At 44.4% G+C, this 17,447-nt stretch overlaps 1 protein-coding gene across 7 annotated transcripts in view; it reads left to right on the top strand.

Annotated features, from left to right (window-relative positions):
- Nucleotides 1–17,447, top strand: part of LOC143025494 (heterogeneous nuclear ribonucleoprotein L-like) — a 239,407-nt gene that overhangs the window by 88,454 nt on the left and 133,506 nt on the right. The window contains exon 1 of one of the 7 annotated variants that reach the window (XM_076185243.1): nucleotides 10,324–10,567. The exons of 4 other annotated variants lie outside the window; for them this stretch is intronic. In XM_076185243.1, coding sequence (XP_076041358.1) covers nucleotides 10,530–10,567 — 38 coding nt within the window. In that variant the 5' untranslated portion in view covers nucleotides 10,324–10,529. Of the gene's footprint in view, nucleotides 1–10,323; nucleotides 10,568–12,471; nucleotides 12,550–14,268; nucleotides 14,670–17,447 lie in introns of those variants that run through there. 2 more of the 7 variants (XM_076185242.1, XM_076185241.1) reach the window with 2 other exon arrangements.

The raw sequence follows: 17,447 nt of genomic DNA, 5'->3' as shown, positions 1-17,447 counted from the left end.
TTTTTTCTCGGCGTTAAACAAAGACATTAAAAAAATCTTTCTATTTTGTTTTGTTTTTATATGTAGAAGATTCTTTTGCTGTAAAATGAAAGACATCGAATAAAAATTGTAAGAGGAGATAGGATTTGAAAGAAGCCCAAAAATATAGTATTTTTTAAGTTTTTTATTAAAAAATAAAAAACTACTGGTCAGATCTGAATAAAATTCATGCTGTGAAGGTTTCCTCAGACCTAGATATCACAGAAAAAATCAGCAAGATCCTTCATAAAAGAAGATTTTGGGCATGAGTCCCCTTAAACTTAGTTGTATCATTGAGGATAGTATCTATCTTTTCTAAATACTCAAGAGGTGTCCATGAGTATGTAAGTAGCCGCTTTGTCTGCTTTCCTGATGGTGATACTATGGTCTGATTTTAATAATTTTGCGTCCTCGATGTGTTTCTTGTCAATCAAATTGCTGATATTTTCCTCTTGATTTATGAGCTTCAGCAATAACTTCGTTTGAAAGTGGGCTCAACAATGACTTCACCTTTTTTACATAATTTCTCTACATCTATAAGTATTTAGCATTCTGTTCTTTTTTTAAACTTCTTAGGTTTAGACATAATGTGGCAGTTAAGCCCTAAATTAAGGACTTCCTCTTGGTCTGGAGTAAGAATCTTATTGGTTAAATTTATATAACCATTTGGTGGGTGTGAGTATTTAATGACTACATACAGCCAAGTCATAAATTTCCTTCCTAAGGAACACAAATCCATAATAAGGTATATGGAAAATACCTATAAGAAAATTATTAATGCACAACTAGCCATCACTTTTAAGGGGACCCCCCGCCCAAATTTTTTTTTTTTTTCTGAAGGATCTTGCTGATTTTTTCTGTGATATCTAGGTCTGAGGAAACCTTCACAGCATGAGTTTTATTCAGATCTGACGAGTAGTTTTTTATTTTTTAATAAACGTAAATTATACCATATTTTTGGGCTTTCAAATCCTATCTCCTCTTACAATTTTTATTCGATGTCTTTCATTTTACAGCAAAAGAATCTTCTACATATATAAAAAAAACAAAATAGAAAGCTTTTTTTAATATCTTTGTTTAACGCCGAGGAAAAAAAAATAAAAATAAATTATCGAAAAACAAAACGATTTTGACTGACACGTTATTAAAAAAAAATTATTTAACATGCAAAAAAAAATTATTTTTTGTCATTTATCTAGCTATTAATAGAGACCTCGTATGCAAAAATCGGTAGAAAATTGAGGGAGGAGATAGACTTTGAGTATCAAAAACTTACATTTTTCAGAAATGAGTTAAGTTTTTTTTTTTTCTCTCTCTCCCTTAGTTTGACTAAATTTTACATTGGACCTCCTAAGACCCATTGAAAACAGGTTCCATTGTATTTTCATGATGATTTTGCATCTTTCAAGTAATTCAGGCACTTTGTACCCTCCTACAGTGTAGGATATTAACTAAGTGAGGGTCTCATAAGCCGCCACCTCACTCTTTGTCGCAAAGTTTGAGTTCTTGGTCTAGAATGACCCAGCAAGGTAGTCTGATTGCTGGGATTCAGCTCTCTTTCTTTTCTTGGGTTTCCTTTCTGGTGTTGGAACAGGCTCTTGCTGCATCAGGGACATCACTGAGGTTTGAGACTCTAAACCCAAGGTGTTGCAACAAGGAGGCATCCTTGTAGCCACTTGTTAGCAAACAGTTGTTTGCGTAGAGACAACTTGTCTGATATAGGTGTAGAGGACAGAGGATCAGGTGCTGAGGATGTGGATGTAGATGGCAGGGAGAGAGCTGCTGGAGGGAGTACTAGTGGTGGTGGCGGAGGTGGTGATAACAAAGTTGATGCTGGGTTTCTTTCTTTCTCCCCTTGAGTTGCTAATGTAGACGTTCTTATCTTCTGCAAGTGTGCCTTTTGTTTGGATAGCTTAGGCATGGCTAATATCTTCAAATATCTCTTCATTGAAAAATAGATGCGAATTTCACACGGCAAATTAGTGAATGCGGCAAGCTAATGTGTACATGTCCTTTACTTTGTAAGGCTCAGGCCACTGCCAGTCGTGCAGGCTGAACTTCCTCACACCACATACTCACGTACATGCCGGACGTAAGAGAAAACTGAGTGTATCAAACGAAAAAAAAAATAGGGTAAAATATGGTCAAAACATATTTAAACAATGGTCGTGCGCAGCATGTGGCTGCCGGGGGGAGGGAGGGTAGGCCCTTTAAACCCTTTAAAAATGGCAGTACGATCAAAACACTTTACCAGCATCTAGAGCAAGATCCCTACTATGTATTTATGCAATGAAAAAAAATCGATTTTTTCTTAAATCTGGGTGCGGGGGGTCCCCTTAATGAAACATGCATTAGAGAAAAACTCCTGCCCAAATACACTGACAATATATATATATATATATATGTGTGTATATATATATGTGTGTATATATATGTGTATATATATATATGTGTGTGTATATATATATATATGTGTATATATATATATATGTGTGTATATATATATGTGTATATATATATATATGTGTGTATATATATATATATATGTGTATATATATGTGTGTATATATATATGTGTATATATATATATATATGTGTGTATATATATGTGTGTATATATATATGTGTGTATATATATATGTGTGTGTATATATATATGTGTGTATATATATGTGTGTATGTGTATATATATATATGTGTATATATATATGTGTGTATATATATATGTGTGTATATATATGTGTGTATATATGTGTATATATATATATGTGTGTATATATATATGTGTATATATGTGTATGTATATATGTGTGTATATATATGTGTATATATATGTGTATATATATATGTGTATGTGTATATATATATGTGTATATATGTGTATATATATGTGTATGTGTATATATGTATGTGTATATGCGTTCATCTGTACTATAGTCCGAGTGTATGAAGGCATAATAAAACAATTAAAAAATTTGTCAAACCCACCCGGCCCCAAGATTTCCTCGATGTTGTCATTTATTATACAAACAGAAAAACCTCATCACTACTTATGAAAAATAGCCCTTCCACGAAAATCCGAGAACTACAAAGGAGTCATCTTGTGTATGAATACTTGTGCAAAATAGGGACCTGTGAGTCCCTTCCCTCCTCATACATAGGATACACAACAACAACAACACTCAGTAGAAGAATCAATCTCCACCTCCAAAATGGTACACCAAAAACTCGTACTATCACATGCCACAACACCACTCTAGCAAGGGAAATGGGAGAAAAACACAAATTATTGGACAAGAACAGGACACCAAGCGCCTGCAAATTCTCGAGTCCCTTCTTATTAAAGAGAGGTCTCCAAAATTAAATCTACAATCAAGAGATCTTGCCATAATTCCGTCCATGAAGTCCACCACTGTACGGAATCCCACCTCCCCACGGAGTTCCACCATCCCACGTAGTTCCACCACCATTCCTCCCCCTTGATCATTTTTACGTGACCTCACCCCGCACCATGAAACCTATATTTTTTCCAAAATATAAACATGTCTTATTATTGTAATCAATATCACTTGAAAATGTACAAAGTGTACGAAACGTCGTGAATATATTAACACTCCATTGTGTTTACTATGCATTTCGGTAATAGTATTTCTGTGCTCAACTCTACACATAAGTTCGCAAAGTGTATCAACAAGATCATAAATACAGAAGTCGCTGTATTTTTTAACCAAATATATATATATATATATGTGTGTGAATGTATATGTATATATGTGTGTGTGAATGTATATGTATATATGTATGTGTGTGTGTATGTATATGTATATATGTATGTGTGTGTATGTATATGTATATATGTATGTGTGTGTATGTATATGTATGTATATGTGTGTGTGTGTGTGTTTGTGTGTATTTGTGTATATATATATATGTGTGTGTGTGTACAGTATACAAAGGATTACAAAGGCGGAGCATACCGACAGGAGACCTTTTGATCCATATCTAGGTCGGATGCGAAAAAAAAATCATTAAAACAATAAATAAAAACTAATAATGTAAATAACAAATAAAATACATAAATAAATGCATAGGTATAGTTAAATAATAAATAAATGCATAGGTATAGTTAAATAATAAACAAACAGGTAAGTAGTAAATAATAATAAATTGACATATAACTAATAATAAATGAAAATCAGACAGACAAATGATGATAAAACAAAAACAAATATGAGAAATTATAATCATTACAGCATCCTACTTAGGTATTTATCTAAATGATTCTTAAAGCTTCGAACTGAACTACATTGCACTACCTGTGCAGGAAGTTTATTCCATTCATTAACTACACGGTCGGCAAAGTTGTTTCTACCTACTTCCAAATTGAATCTATTTCCGGACAGTTTGAGACCATTGTTTCTTGTCTGATTCTCATTCAATGTGAAAATTGTCACTTTTGATGTTGTCAATTCCCTTTAAAATCTTAAAGACCTGTATCAAGTCACCTCTGAGTCTACGCTTTTTTAGGGAAAACAGATTCATGTTTTAGTCGATTTTCGTATGATTTTTTTTTTATATTTGGAATCAGTTTTGTGGCTCGCCGTTGTACTTCTTCTAATCTGTCAATGTCTTTAATGAGATTCGGTGACCATACGGAAACAGCATATTCCAAATGTGGACGAACTAACGATTTATATAGCTTGTTAATGAGTGATGTACTTTTGAAATCAAAAGATCGCGCAATCAGTCCCAGAATCTTATTTGCTTTCTCAGAGGCTGAAATACACTGCTTGGATGATTTGAGGTCGTTACTGATAATTACGCCGAGATCTTTTTCACTATCCACTTGTGTTAACGAATTTCCAAATAACTTGTAATCGTACTTACTGTTATTTTTACCTATGTGTGTACAGTATATATATGTATATATATAGTGTGTATATATGTGTATATATATGTATGTGTATATATATGTATGTGTGTATGTATATAAACATACTCATATACACATGATTTTTTAACTTATAATCTGAACATCACGGGAAGTCGAAACAGATGGAACCTCTCCCTACTGCGAATTTTACCAGGCTGTTTCTGATGTTAGAACGTAATGTTCACGTTGCAAATCGTTAAAAAATTAGTGGGAATGGGTCACTGGAACTGGATTGGCATTAATTCTCTCTCTCTCTCTCTCTCTCTCTCTCTCTCTCTCTCTCTCTCTCTCTCTCTCTCTCTCTCTCTCTCTCTCTCTCTCTCAGAACCAGAGTCGTGCTTGCGTGTTCTTGGATCTGACCTTTATCATCCGCACCCCAGCTCTAATAGTTGATCACCCTCACGCACAATTCCTTGGCCATGCAAGTTGTATCCCACTTCATCCAGTCAACATAAAAGCGGCCTGGGTTAGTTTAGAGTGGAGTGTCCGTAGTACTGTGAGACAAGTTAGCGTTGTGGTCTAGAAGACACTACATCGGCATAAGCTGGCCCAAAGCTCTTAAAACCGTCACTTTTTTTTTCTCTTTCTTTTCCTAGTTGGCTTGTTATCGCCATTGTTTGCCCGTCGACGGATAAGTAGAAAGAGTGGAACGGCGTTGGGTTCATTAGCGCCATCTCCCTTGCGGGGGGGGGGGGCTAAACTGGTTATCTCGCGCGCGCGCGCACACATACACACAGCACACAGAGTTGATGCTGCAGTGGTAGCGTCTTGAATTTTCTCCTGTGAAGTCATAGTTCGAGTCCTGCTCACGGCTTGAATGCAGTTATTAGTACTAAGGAGCAAATGATTGTTCTATGTACAAAAGATCGGGTCATATGCGAATTGGGACTGGCATGGTAAGTCGCAAAGTTGTTGCATTCAATAATTACCAACATGCAACATAGGTGCACTGGCACTAACTTGTACTAGTGACTCCATATGATCAAGTTTGTGAGGTAGGCTATTCGGGTGCGTACTTATCCAATATGGCCAACCTCAATCTCTGTCGAGGCAAAAGTGGCCCCACATACTTACCCTACCCTTGATTGGCCCCTGTTGTAGCGGCCGGAGCAAGACTTGGGAAGTTATAAAAAAGGCAAGGTTTGCTTTTATCTGTCGAGGAGCGGGGCTGGTACCAAGTGTCGTGCCACTGGAGGAGGAATGTGGCGTGGGCGGCTGGGGATGACACGTCCGCCCGGGTAGTGGGTGTTCCCGCCCATGATGTGATATTATCTCCTGGCACTCGGCGAGACGGGAAGGCCGCCGCTACAAACTCCCCACTACCGCCACCAGCGGCTTGGAGGTTCCGTAGGTTCTTTGACGAAAGTGGCCTGCAGTAGGCGATTGATCTCGAGAACGTGCTCACCATACTCTCTCCTCCCTCCGTTCTTCCCACTCCCTCTCCTCCTTCCTTTATCCACACACACTCCCCTCCTTCCTTTCTCCACACTCGCTCCCGTTTTCCATTATCCCTACACTCTCCCCTCTTCCTCCATTATCCACATTCTCTCCCCTCTTCCTCCATTATCCCCACACTCTCCCCTCTTCCTCCATTATCCCCACTCTCTCCCCTCTTCCCCCATTATCCCCACTCTCTCCCCTCTTCCCCCATTATCCCCACTCTCTCCCCTCTTCCCCCATTATCCCCACTCTCTCCCCTCTTCCTCTATTATCACCACTCTCGCCCATCTTACTCCATTTTCCCCACTCCCTTCTTCCATTATCCCCACTCTCCCCCCTCTTCCATTATCCCCACTCTCCCCTCTTCCATTATCCCCACTCTCCCCTCTTCCATTATCCCCACTCTCCCCTCTTCCATTATCCCCACTCTCCCCTCTTCCATTATCCCCACTCTCCCCTCTTCCATTATCCCCACTCTCCCCTCTTCCATTATCCCCACTCTCTCCCCTCTTCCATTATCCCCACTCTCTCCCCTCTTCCATTATCCCCTCTCTCCCCTCTTCCATTATCCCCACTCTCTCCCCTCTTCCTCCCTTATCCCCACTCTCTCCCCTCTTCCTCCCTTATCCCCACTCTCTCCCCTCTTCCTCCCTTATCCCCACTCTCTCCCCTCTTCCTCCCTTATCCCCACTCTCTCCCCTCTTCCTCCCTTATCCCCACTCTCCCCTCTTCCTCCCTTATCCCCACTCTCTCCCCTCTTCCTCCCTTATCCCCACTCTCTCCTCTTCCTCCATTATCCTCCACTCTCTCCCCTCTTCCTCCATTATCCTCCACTCTCCCCTCTTCCTCCATTATCCTCCACTCTCCCCTCTTCCTCCATTATCCCCCACTCCCCTCTTCCTCCATTATCCCCCATTCCCCTCTTCCTCCATTATCCCCCATTCCCCTCTTCCTCCATTATCCTCTCCCCTCTTCCTCCATTATCCCCACTCTCTCCCCTCTTCCATTATCCCCACTCTCCCCTCTTCCATTATCCCCACTCTCCCCTCTTCTCCATTATCCCCCCACTCTCCCCTCTTCCTCCATTATCCCCACTCTCTCCCCTCTTCCTCCATTATCCCCACTCTCTCCCCTCTTCCTCCATTATCCCCACTCTCTCCCCTCTTCCTCCATTATCCCCACTCTCTCCCCTCTTCCTCCATTATCCCCACTCTCTCCCCTCTTCCTCCATTATCCCCACTCTCCCCTCTTCCTCCATTATCCCCACTCTCTCCCCTCTTCCTCCATTATCCCCACTCTCTCCCCTCTTCCTCCATTATCCCCACTCTCTCCCCTCTTCCTCCATTATCCCCACTCTCTCCCCTCTTCCTCCATTATCCCCACTCTCTCCCCTCTTCCTCCATTATCCCCACTCTCTCCCCTCTTCCTCCATTATCCCCACTCTCTCCCCTCTTCCTCCATTATCCCCACTCTCTCCCCTCTTCCTCCATTATCCCCACTCTCTCCCCTCTTCCTCCATTATCCCCACTCTCTCCCCTCTTCCTCCATTATCCCCACTCTCTCCCCTCTTCCTCCATTATCCCCTCTCTCTCCCCTCTTCCTCCATTATCCCCTCTTTCCCCTCTTCCTCCATTATCCCCACTCTCTCCCCTCTTCCTCCATTATCCCCTCTTCCTCCATTATCCCCTCTCCCCTCTTCCTCCATTATCCCACTCTCTCCCCTCTTCCTCCATTATCCCCACTCTCTCCCCTCTTCCTCCATTATCCCCACTCTCTCCCCTCTTCCTCCATTATCCCCACTCTCTCCCCTCCTCCATTATCCCCACTCTCTCCCCTCTTCCTCCATTATCCCCTCTTCCTCCATTATCCCCTCTCCCCTCTTCCTCCATTATCCCCACTCTCCCCTCTTCCTCCATTATCCCCTCTCTCTCCCCTCTTCCTCCATTATCCCCACTCTCTCCCCTCTTCCTCCATTATCCCCACTCTCCCCTCTTCCTCCATTATCCCCACTCTCCCCTCTTCCTCCATTATCACCACTCGCTCCCCTCTTCCTCCATTATCACCACTCGCTCCCCTCTTCCTCCATTATCACCACTCGCTCCCCTCTTCCTCCATTATCACCACTCGCTCCCCTCTTCCTCCATTATCACCACTCGCTCCCCTCTTCCTCCATTATCACCACTCGCTCCCCTCTTCCTCCATTATCACCACTCGCTCCCCTCTTCCTCCATTATCACCACTCGCTCCCCTCTTCTCCGTTCTCACTTTGGGCATGACATTAGGGTTCGTGTGTGCTGAAAGTATATTCTGGTTCTTCCCCAATAGCAACTGGTCAGATTACCCGGAGCTGGAGAGATCCTCAGAAAGGATGAAAACATACGTTTGTAAGCATACCATGTAGCAAAGCCTATAAGGATATTGTTTTCCTGTTTATCAGCTTGGACTTTTCTGGTGTAGTTGCTACGAACAGTGACTCGCAGTGCAGGATTTAGACGTGTAAACCAGGAATTCCCAGTGTTGCGCACGGCTGCTACAATGGACTAGTGTTCACATCCAAGTTTTTTCGCTAGCCAGTAGGGGTAGCGAACGAACAAACAGGTGGTGCTTGGAACGACGTGGCGGATTGGGCAGGATGTAGATTAATTAGCCGGGTGAGCTGCTGGACTTGAATTTGCATTGCAGCCTTTAGTACTAGACCAGAACAGTGCTGTACAGAATTCTTACGGGTTTGATATCTGCACAGTTGAGTGAATATGATCTGCTCTTTTAAATTTTTGACGTATGTCGATGCCATACAGTGAATCTGATCTTGATATTTACTACCCACAGTTAGGTTGTAACTGAATTGCCAGTAAGGATGAAATCCATAAACTATTTTTTTCCGCCATGGGGTGTTTGCGAACTCACATTATTGAATACGGACGCTGGACAGCGTGCGCTAAAATGTTTTGGTCATTCATTTGACTGGACTTATGGATCAGTTTAGCAAGGAGTAGAATGCAACGTTGAACTGATTTCCCCATCCTGTCCGATCCCCCTGGCTTTTAGGGATTCCTTGTTCGTACGTTGTGATCTTGAAAGGCTAAAAATTCGTGACCCCCAAGGTCATCAATCGTCCAGGGCTTCAAGTGTCGGCATGTCGGACTTTGGCATTGCTGGAGGGAATTACTAGGAATCCTTGGCATTGCAGGAGGGAGTTACTAGGAATCCTCGAGTTCCCATTTTCTTTAGAACATTTCATTTTCTATGTCGCCATTAGGATTGCGTTGTATGGCTCTAGTCGTGCCTGCACGAGTATTTTCTATTAAATACCATAAAACTGGCGATTAGGAGTAGTTTGCAATATTTCGGTGACAGTGCAGTCACGATTGCATGCATTAAGTATAGCCACACCATTCGGCCCTATGCATCTTAATGGATTTCACAACATAACACAAAGCTCAGTGCTTAGGGCGCTTGATCGCATTCCAGAATAAAGCGATATGTGAAGTTCAGTTTGTCCAATGCTTGGGAAGCTACACTGTCGAATGATTCTTTTCGTGCACAACACAGGACCTTTTGTGAGGACATTGCAGGTCGGAAAAGGACAGGACAGACGAGCTGTATGAAAGGGAGTTGGGATGGTTGGGAACTGTCTTTGGAAATTTTCCCATGTTGCAAGTTTATTTCACAACCATGCAAATCGGTATTATGAAAGATAGACTCCCATGGAAGAAAGTTATGCAAGTTATGAACTGCCGGGAAAATAACTTGGTCATCCATTGGCGGGTGCGGGAGACGCCGTGGTGGTAGGAAGGGCAATGGCGGTGGGGAGGTTGGTGGTGGTTGTGTGACTATTATTGCGGCCAGCGAGTGAGCTGCGAGGTGGCGTTGGTGTCGAGCTTGCTGGTAGCGTGACTAGCGTTATGCATCCGGCAGAGCGAAGCAGACGTGGCAGAGCTTACTAACGCAGCCCCGTTGCACTTTTACTTGGGGCGAGCGAGTTGTGAAGTGGTTACCATTTTGTGAAGGGAAACACCGGATTGAAGGGGCAATTAGGATATATACAGCGACGAGACGGCGGTGGAGAGAGTGAGTGCGTCGTACGGCTGGCAAGCGAGACGGAACGTATTGATTGACAGTGTGGGTCTAACAGGTGATGGCAGAGTTTGCGCTCCACGGCGGCATGGCCCACAGGTAACACATCCACCTCTCCCACACAACTCCCACCTCCACCACGGCCATGGCCACTCTCTTAACCACTGCTTGTCACATCGTACACACATCTCTTAGCATTTCCTTCTTGCCGCTTGTTTGCTTTAGCCAGCTTCCAACACGGCCAGCCAGCCAACCAGCACCTGCCCAGCCGCACTGACGTCGCTGTTGCTGCTGCTGCTGCCGCTGACGTTGCCGCCGCCGCTGCTGCTGCTGCCTGCCGTTCCAAGCACTGCTACTACCGCTCATCTCTCCCTCCTTAACCACCGTTATCATGTTCTATGCAAAACTTCACTCCTCACCCTATTTCGAGCACCTTTCTGCTAGTGTTGTAATGTCGAGTTACACTTTGGCGTAGGTTTATTTGAGTTCTGCCGGCCCCAGAGGCCGGCGCGCCGGGGCCAGGCGAGAAGGAAGAGCAGGCAGTGTTACGTGGCATCTGTTGGTAGGGTGTAGCCGTCCCGACGACTGTACTGTATACACAAAGCCGGCGTAGAAAGGATTCGTTTCCTTTTTAATTTTTACTTACCTCATATAACAGTGCCCCAACTGACAAGTATTCTTCTTGTTGCTATTTGTAGAATTTCGACGCCTAAGCCCCGAAATGTACAAGTGTTGTGCCTAGTTTTAACGGAGAGCACTAGTCTGAGCCCGTGGGATCTGCACTGGTGTAGTTGCCAGTTGTCGCATGCGCTGTTGCCGATTGCGCATCCACGCAGTATTATTTGATGTGTTTCTACTTGAATGTGTATTTTAATATACGTTTTGGAATCATTCTTTGATCGACGTGTTAAAGTGCTTTTCAGTTGGATGTTCGCCACTAATCAGACACAACGTCGGTGGTACCGAAATGTAGACACAATTATGTTATTGATGTCGATAGATGTCGTTTGCTATGTGCACTGATGTAATATGATAATCGAACTGACAATTTCCATGTAGCAGACGTGAAGCGCCTTCGCATCTGTCGGGGGAAAGAGAAGCCGTGCAACGGCCAACCAGAGAAAACGGTATTCGAATGTTCTCGAAGTCTGACCACGGCTGCACACAAACAGTGACAGCGGACGAACTAGGGCTGGGTTCTGACGACGGCGCGTTGGGATCGGGGAGAGGCGCGCACCCTCCTGGCCAAGGTTGTCGACTCTATACGATTTAGGGTGCTGGTGTTCCCACGTAGTTTTGAGATGTTAGCCGAATATGCTGTACTTTGTAAGCACATGTAGCAATGGAGTGTAACTAAAGATTTTAATTTCCATGCATTTCATTTCTATCACATGACAAATATGTTCCTTTGGCGTATTTCTGGACGGTATTTAGAGAATTTGAGCATATAATCTTGTATTGTTGCTCAATGGTAGTTTAGATCTGGAATGGGGCTTTGCTGAATGTGAGGGGGACAATTGAATTTCAAAGTTAATTGAGTTACTGCAAGGCGGAATGTTAAGAGTTGCGGTTGGGGGGAGGTTCTTGGGGAATGTTTAGAGTAGCGGTTGGGGGGGGGGGTTCTTGGAAATACAGCAATGCCTGGCGGCCAAGTGACTTACAAATCATGTGGAAAGGTCGACACGATACAGGCTGCACTGCCAGTAGTTGGGAGATCTTACGGACATAGGATCAGATTTTTACGAGTTAAGCAGTTCTGTCATGGGTCGTATTTGCATGCTGTTTCGTGATGTCCAATGCATTGTATTTAATCCGTAGTGTTCGTGTTTCTGCAGTACTAATCAAACAATTTGCATCTTCGACAGAAGTGCGCCTGTGCAGCGGGGTTGGGAGGAATATTTTTGGAAATGATCGAAGTTGTTTGGTAGTTGCGGGATCCCACTAGTTTTGCATTGGGTTCCCCATTAGCAGTCCTTGTGTAACTAACGGTATTTCATTCTTATTTTCAGGTAAGTGCCGCCAGTACCTACCACGATGAGTAGTTTAGTGTGGCAGAGGACTGCTGGAACGCGTTTCCATATGTAAGTAAAATGAAGATCCAAATGACACGTTCACGTGTTGTGTGCGTTCGGGCGTATGCACTTGCACATGCGTGTAATCTCCCCATGTTATGGAATATAGCTACCCGTTAAAAAGTATTGTACTCTTGCTTATTTTTCTGATATACTATGTTTCGTAATTTTTTCTTGTACCACAAACCTTCCTGCAACAGTTAACAGTTCTTTTTAAACTTTTTGGTCTTGCATCGGAGTATGTTGGTGTGACTTGCATCCATCGCGACGGTAAAGAATGTTACTGGTGCCATCGTGGAGCGCGAACGCAGTATCTCCCCCACGCGCCTGGAACCCCACGTTGGCTACGCGTGCGCGTAGACGCTTGGGTCGTGCGCGGGCTCCTTTGGTATAGCTGTCATTTCTACATTCTTGATGGCGTGTATGAGACTTTGTATTAAGGAATGATGTGGTTGTAGCTCGAGATAGGACTTAACATGTAAGAGTCGGTCTCCTGTACGGCCGCAGTCCTTGTATTGTCCTCCACACAATGTACGACATAAATTGCACCAGTTCTTTGTATACACTCTTACGTTTTCATAACAGTCCCGGGGCCAGCTGTCACGGAACACTTGTTTTCATCTGACATAACGAACGTGAAGACCCGTCGTACAAGGCACACCTGAAAGAAACCCACTGCGAATAGGTTACGTGTATTGTTTCCATACGCGCCCGCAATTGTAAAGAAGTGATCGCGTTTCCACAGTCCCTTTGCTGACCCGTTTTGCATTCAAAATTTTTCAATTTTATCCTAGTTAACCTCTCAACAAAACATAGCAGGTTCTAGTTTTAACAATAAAATATCACTACCACCAATCGTGCAACTGCTGTGAGATCTGCTCTACTGTTGCCCAGGCATTTCTTCTAGGGTAAAAACGCCCCCCACTGTCGCAACACTCGCCCCATAATTCGACACCCTTTTCTGGACGCTGCGCCCACGCCTGCGCGCGCGCGCGCGAGCGAGCGCTGAACGGCGAATCGTGTAGCTAGCACGTGCTGGCTCCCTCAACCCCATCTCAGTTGCACTCGGACCGTTTCCCCGTCCCTTCGTGTGCGTGCGGGTCTCTCGTCTGTTTGTTCGTCCGCTTTAGTGGATTTGTTTTTCCCCTTTTGGTTTGGTGACTAAGGTAGAGTCGCAGTACTGGGGCGGGGCGGGGCGGGTGTTGTGAATGTGCGGTGGTAGTGGTGATAATTCTTTGTCGACCAGGTGTTGGCGCCCCGTGGATATGTGCGGGCTCGCGCGCGCGCGTTAGCCCGCTGTTTTAGAGAATTGGTGGGCAAAGACGTGCAGAAGTAGTGATTCAGCTTTGGTGGAGTGAGGTAGTTCTTGTGTGAGTGAATAAACGACTGGAAGGCCCCTTTCTTCGTTGCCTCGCCCTCCCCTGGTTGGTGGTGGTGGTGCTGAAGGAGCCAGTTCTCTCATGAAACAACAGTAGTGTTTTCTATGCGGCATTAGTCTTATTGTGCGTAATGAACCTAACTGCTGTTGGACTCTTCCGTGCCGATTAGAACAAAATTTCACTCGAGGAGATGGAACTGGTGTGTTGGGAACAGACTGGGTTTGAATGCTCACAGACTTATGTTAAGTAAGATTTGTATTTCGTGATAATTTGATATTTACGAGCATTGTAAAAAAAAAAAATAGTGTGGGATCCTGTTTTGTTTAAATATATTTTCCTGGTGCTTAGATAATTTTGCGTAGTTTCAAAACAGTAGGAGATTCTCTTCATATTTGGCTTTCGTGTATGTGTTAAGTGTCGATTATGTGATCTAAGTTGTCGCTGAAGATTAAGAATCCGGCCAGCTCTTCCATCAATGGACACGAGGGACTCCGAGTCTTTACCCCTTTCCACGTCCTCGTCCCCTCCGTCTGCAGAAGCAGAAGCCGCGGCAGAAGTAGAGAGCCCCGGCTACGACAGTCCGACGCCGTCGCAAGGTGCCAAGTCGAAGACATCAGCTATCCGCGAAGCCCGTCGTCAGAGACATAACCTACAGATGCCCTACAAGCGACTTCGTAGCGCTACGAGGTCGCAGTCAGAGACCTGGAGCGACCCTGCAAATAACGGAGAGTCTGGGAGGAACAAGATGAGGTCTGTAATAATACTTGGGCTAGGATGTTTGTATTTCAAATGTAGACTTTTGGTCGGATTATTGGGACGATACCGGTGGACAGTGGTCGTAGCATTTGGGAATGGATATGTTATCTGGTATCAAGATTTTGGCTAAATGAAGCGGGCGCTTAGATGATCTAATCCCCAATGCTTGGGCTAGGATGTTTGTATTTCATTTGTAGAGTTTTGGTCGGATTATTGGGACGAGATACCGTGGCATTTGGGACTAATTATGTTATCTGGTACAGTATTTTAGTTATACGAAGTGGGTGATACTTGCATTATCTGATCCCTTAGGGACAGGGGAGCAGCATTATGTTCTGTTTTGAATGTACACACATGTGCTTGGTTTCAAGTGGTAATAAGTGCCTACTAATGGACTTCCCTCGAAGCAGGACAAGCATAGTGTACAGACAATGTAATTGACGTTTGGTGTCAAAACCCGAAACTAGTTCATAGAAATCTTAAGTTGTGTTAACCTAAACTGTTTATTGTACAGGTGTAGCCAAAGTCTGTTACATAAAGTTGGTATAGGAAGTACGAGGACTCGTTTTGTGTAAATGATGAATGTCATGACTAGTGCTATTTGAGACGAGTGCAGGAGACGAGACACGCTTAGTATGGGTCAGAATGTTTAGTGTGTAGTTTCCCCTACCACGCCGCAGTTGGCTTGATTGTTTGTAGATGCGCTTTAACGTTAAGCCCAGGTTTATGGTGTGGTGCTTGTTGAGTGGTTCTGTATGCACACGTGTTTTATGTGCATAATGTGGATAATACACGGTCGGGTGCAGAACGATTGTCCTACATGTATGCTTGAGCTTGCCATGGTGTGAGGGTGTTTTAAGAGGAGTTGTATACGTGTGAGCCGGTACAGGGCATTGGTACTGCTCAGCGAGCGTTCGATCGAAGTCATCGTTTGAAGATCAGTGTGGGAAGGGGAAGTTAGAGACGGCGAGATGGCATTGTGCACGCGATTGCAGTTAATCCCGTTTCTTTGTGGGATTAGTAGGGAATTCGTTCCCGGTGCTTTGTCCTTGATCCATGTCATCTCCGGTTGGGAATTGGTTAGTGTTGTTGAACAGGGACGTTCCTTGTAAAATATCGTAGCTATGAATGGTACTGCAGACAACGCGTGTTGTGCTGCTGGGACGGGGAGGGGAAGGTAACTAGGGGAGGTTGGTGCACGCACAAGGATCGCGTGGAGTCTTCCCCAAAGATGATGAATTAGTTACGCGTAAGCCAGAACCAAATCAATAGTGGGGTGGTGGGTGTTGATACGAACGAGGTCGCGTCGCAAAATTGAAGATTCCGACGTGTGAATAAGAATTTACATGGAGACTTTGCGGCGAGTGCTTTGGAAGAGGATTTTTTTCTTTTGCCCGGGGGTGGTTAAATTGAACTTGTAGGAAGGATTGTTTGTAAAATGGAGGATTCAGGTTATCGGCCTTCGACGCATAAGGAAAAACATGGGATGCAAGAATGGTGAAGTTGGGAGGGCGTGCTAACAGAAATAGAACCGTAGATTATAAGGTGTAGATGTGGCATAGCGAAAATTGTAGGAAACGAGTGAATTAACACTGGGTTGGGGGGGGGGCAATTGAGTTTTGTAACCATGTACTCTCGATGGAACCTAGACACGTCAAAGGAGTTCAGGTTTTCGTGGTGATGTGACGTTCGTCCACTAGTTTAGATGATTTACTCGTATCTAACAGCATGCAGACACTCCACGATCCTTCGATCACCATCCATCGTTTTCTCATTACTTCCCCGTGTTCCTCCGCAGCTGCTTCCTTGGTGGCAGAGAAGGCTGCCGCTTAACGAGTTGTTATCGTCAAAGTTTTGTAGCCAAGGGGAGCTGGTTGGCAGTGTTCCCAGCTCATCGTCGCTCCCATGTCCCCGCCATCCCCGCTGCCTACCTGGGGCGATAGACGACGGTGTCGTGCCGCGAGCATTGTGGCTTGGAAGGCATGGCCGGGCACAGAAACCCATGAGAACTAGGGAGATGCATGCTGGCTTTATGTTAGCCAGTAAGGGGCGTGGGGGTGTTTGTATTGTGCTGGCATTGGCCTTCTGATGGGCCTTAGGTTGGACGTTATATTGGCAATTTATAGCATGTGGGAGTGTGCCGTAGAGTTTTCTCTCGGCTCTGGTACAGTGGGTCTCCTGCCTCCGAAACGGAGGCTGTGTTGTGTGTATGTACCTAGTATATGAAAGTAACACTAGTACGGTCTAGTTACTGGAATTCTATCTCCAACCGTTGGATTTCCTTGTATTGTGCGGGTTCGGGGGGATCTCTTCCAAAGATAGTTGCGACATGATGGGCTCGTTTATCTTGTTAGAGATAGTCGAAGATATGGCACAGCCAACCCATAATCAAGTGAATACAACTTTGCCTCGGATGTCTCAGCGGGTGCCTTCATGCTCTACGCATCTATGCTGTTTAGGTGTCATTGTATAGCGATCTGCCTCGGATGTCTTAGCGGGTGCCTTCATGCTCTACGCATCTATGCTGTCTAGGTGTCATTGTATAGCGATCTCCCCGTGGATACATTAATGCAGTTCATTTAGTGGGGCCAGGGGCTTGCCAGGTTGTTTAGTTTATACTACCAATTTATACTGAGCGTGATGGACTGGCTGGACGAACGCTGTAATGTCGTGTCGTAGGAGGGCGGCGCGAGCTGCTGATGGGGTCGTGATGAGAAGATGAGAGGATTAGGTGTCGGCCACGAGATGAAATAATTAAGGCAATATGTTGGT

The sequence above is a fragment of the Oratosquilla oratoria genome, chromosome 5, assembly GCF_046742065.1.
Source record: "Oratosquilla oratoria isolate Oo_2021 chromosome 5, ASM4674206v1, whole genome shotgun sequence".
Classification (NCBI taxonomy): domain Eukaryota; kingdom Metazoa; phylum Arthropoda; class Malacostraca; order Stomatopoda; family Squillidae; genus Oratosquilla; species Oratosquilla oratoria.
This window is presented reverse-complemented; position numbering and strand designations above follow the sequence as displayed.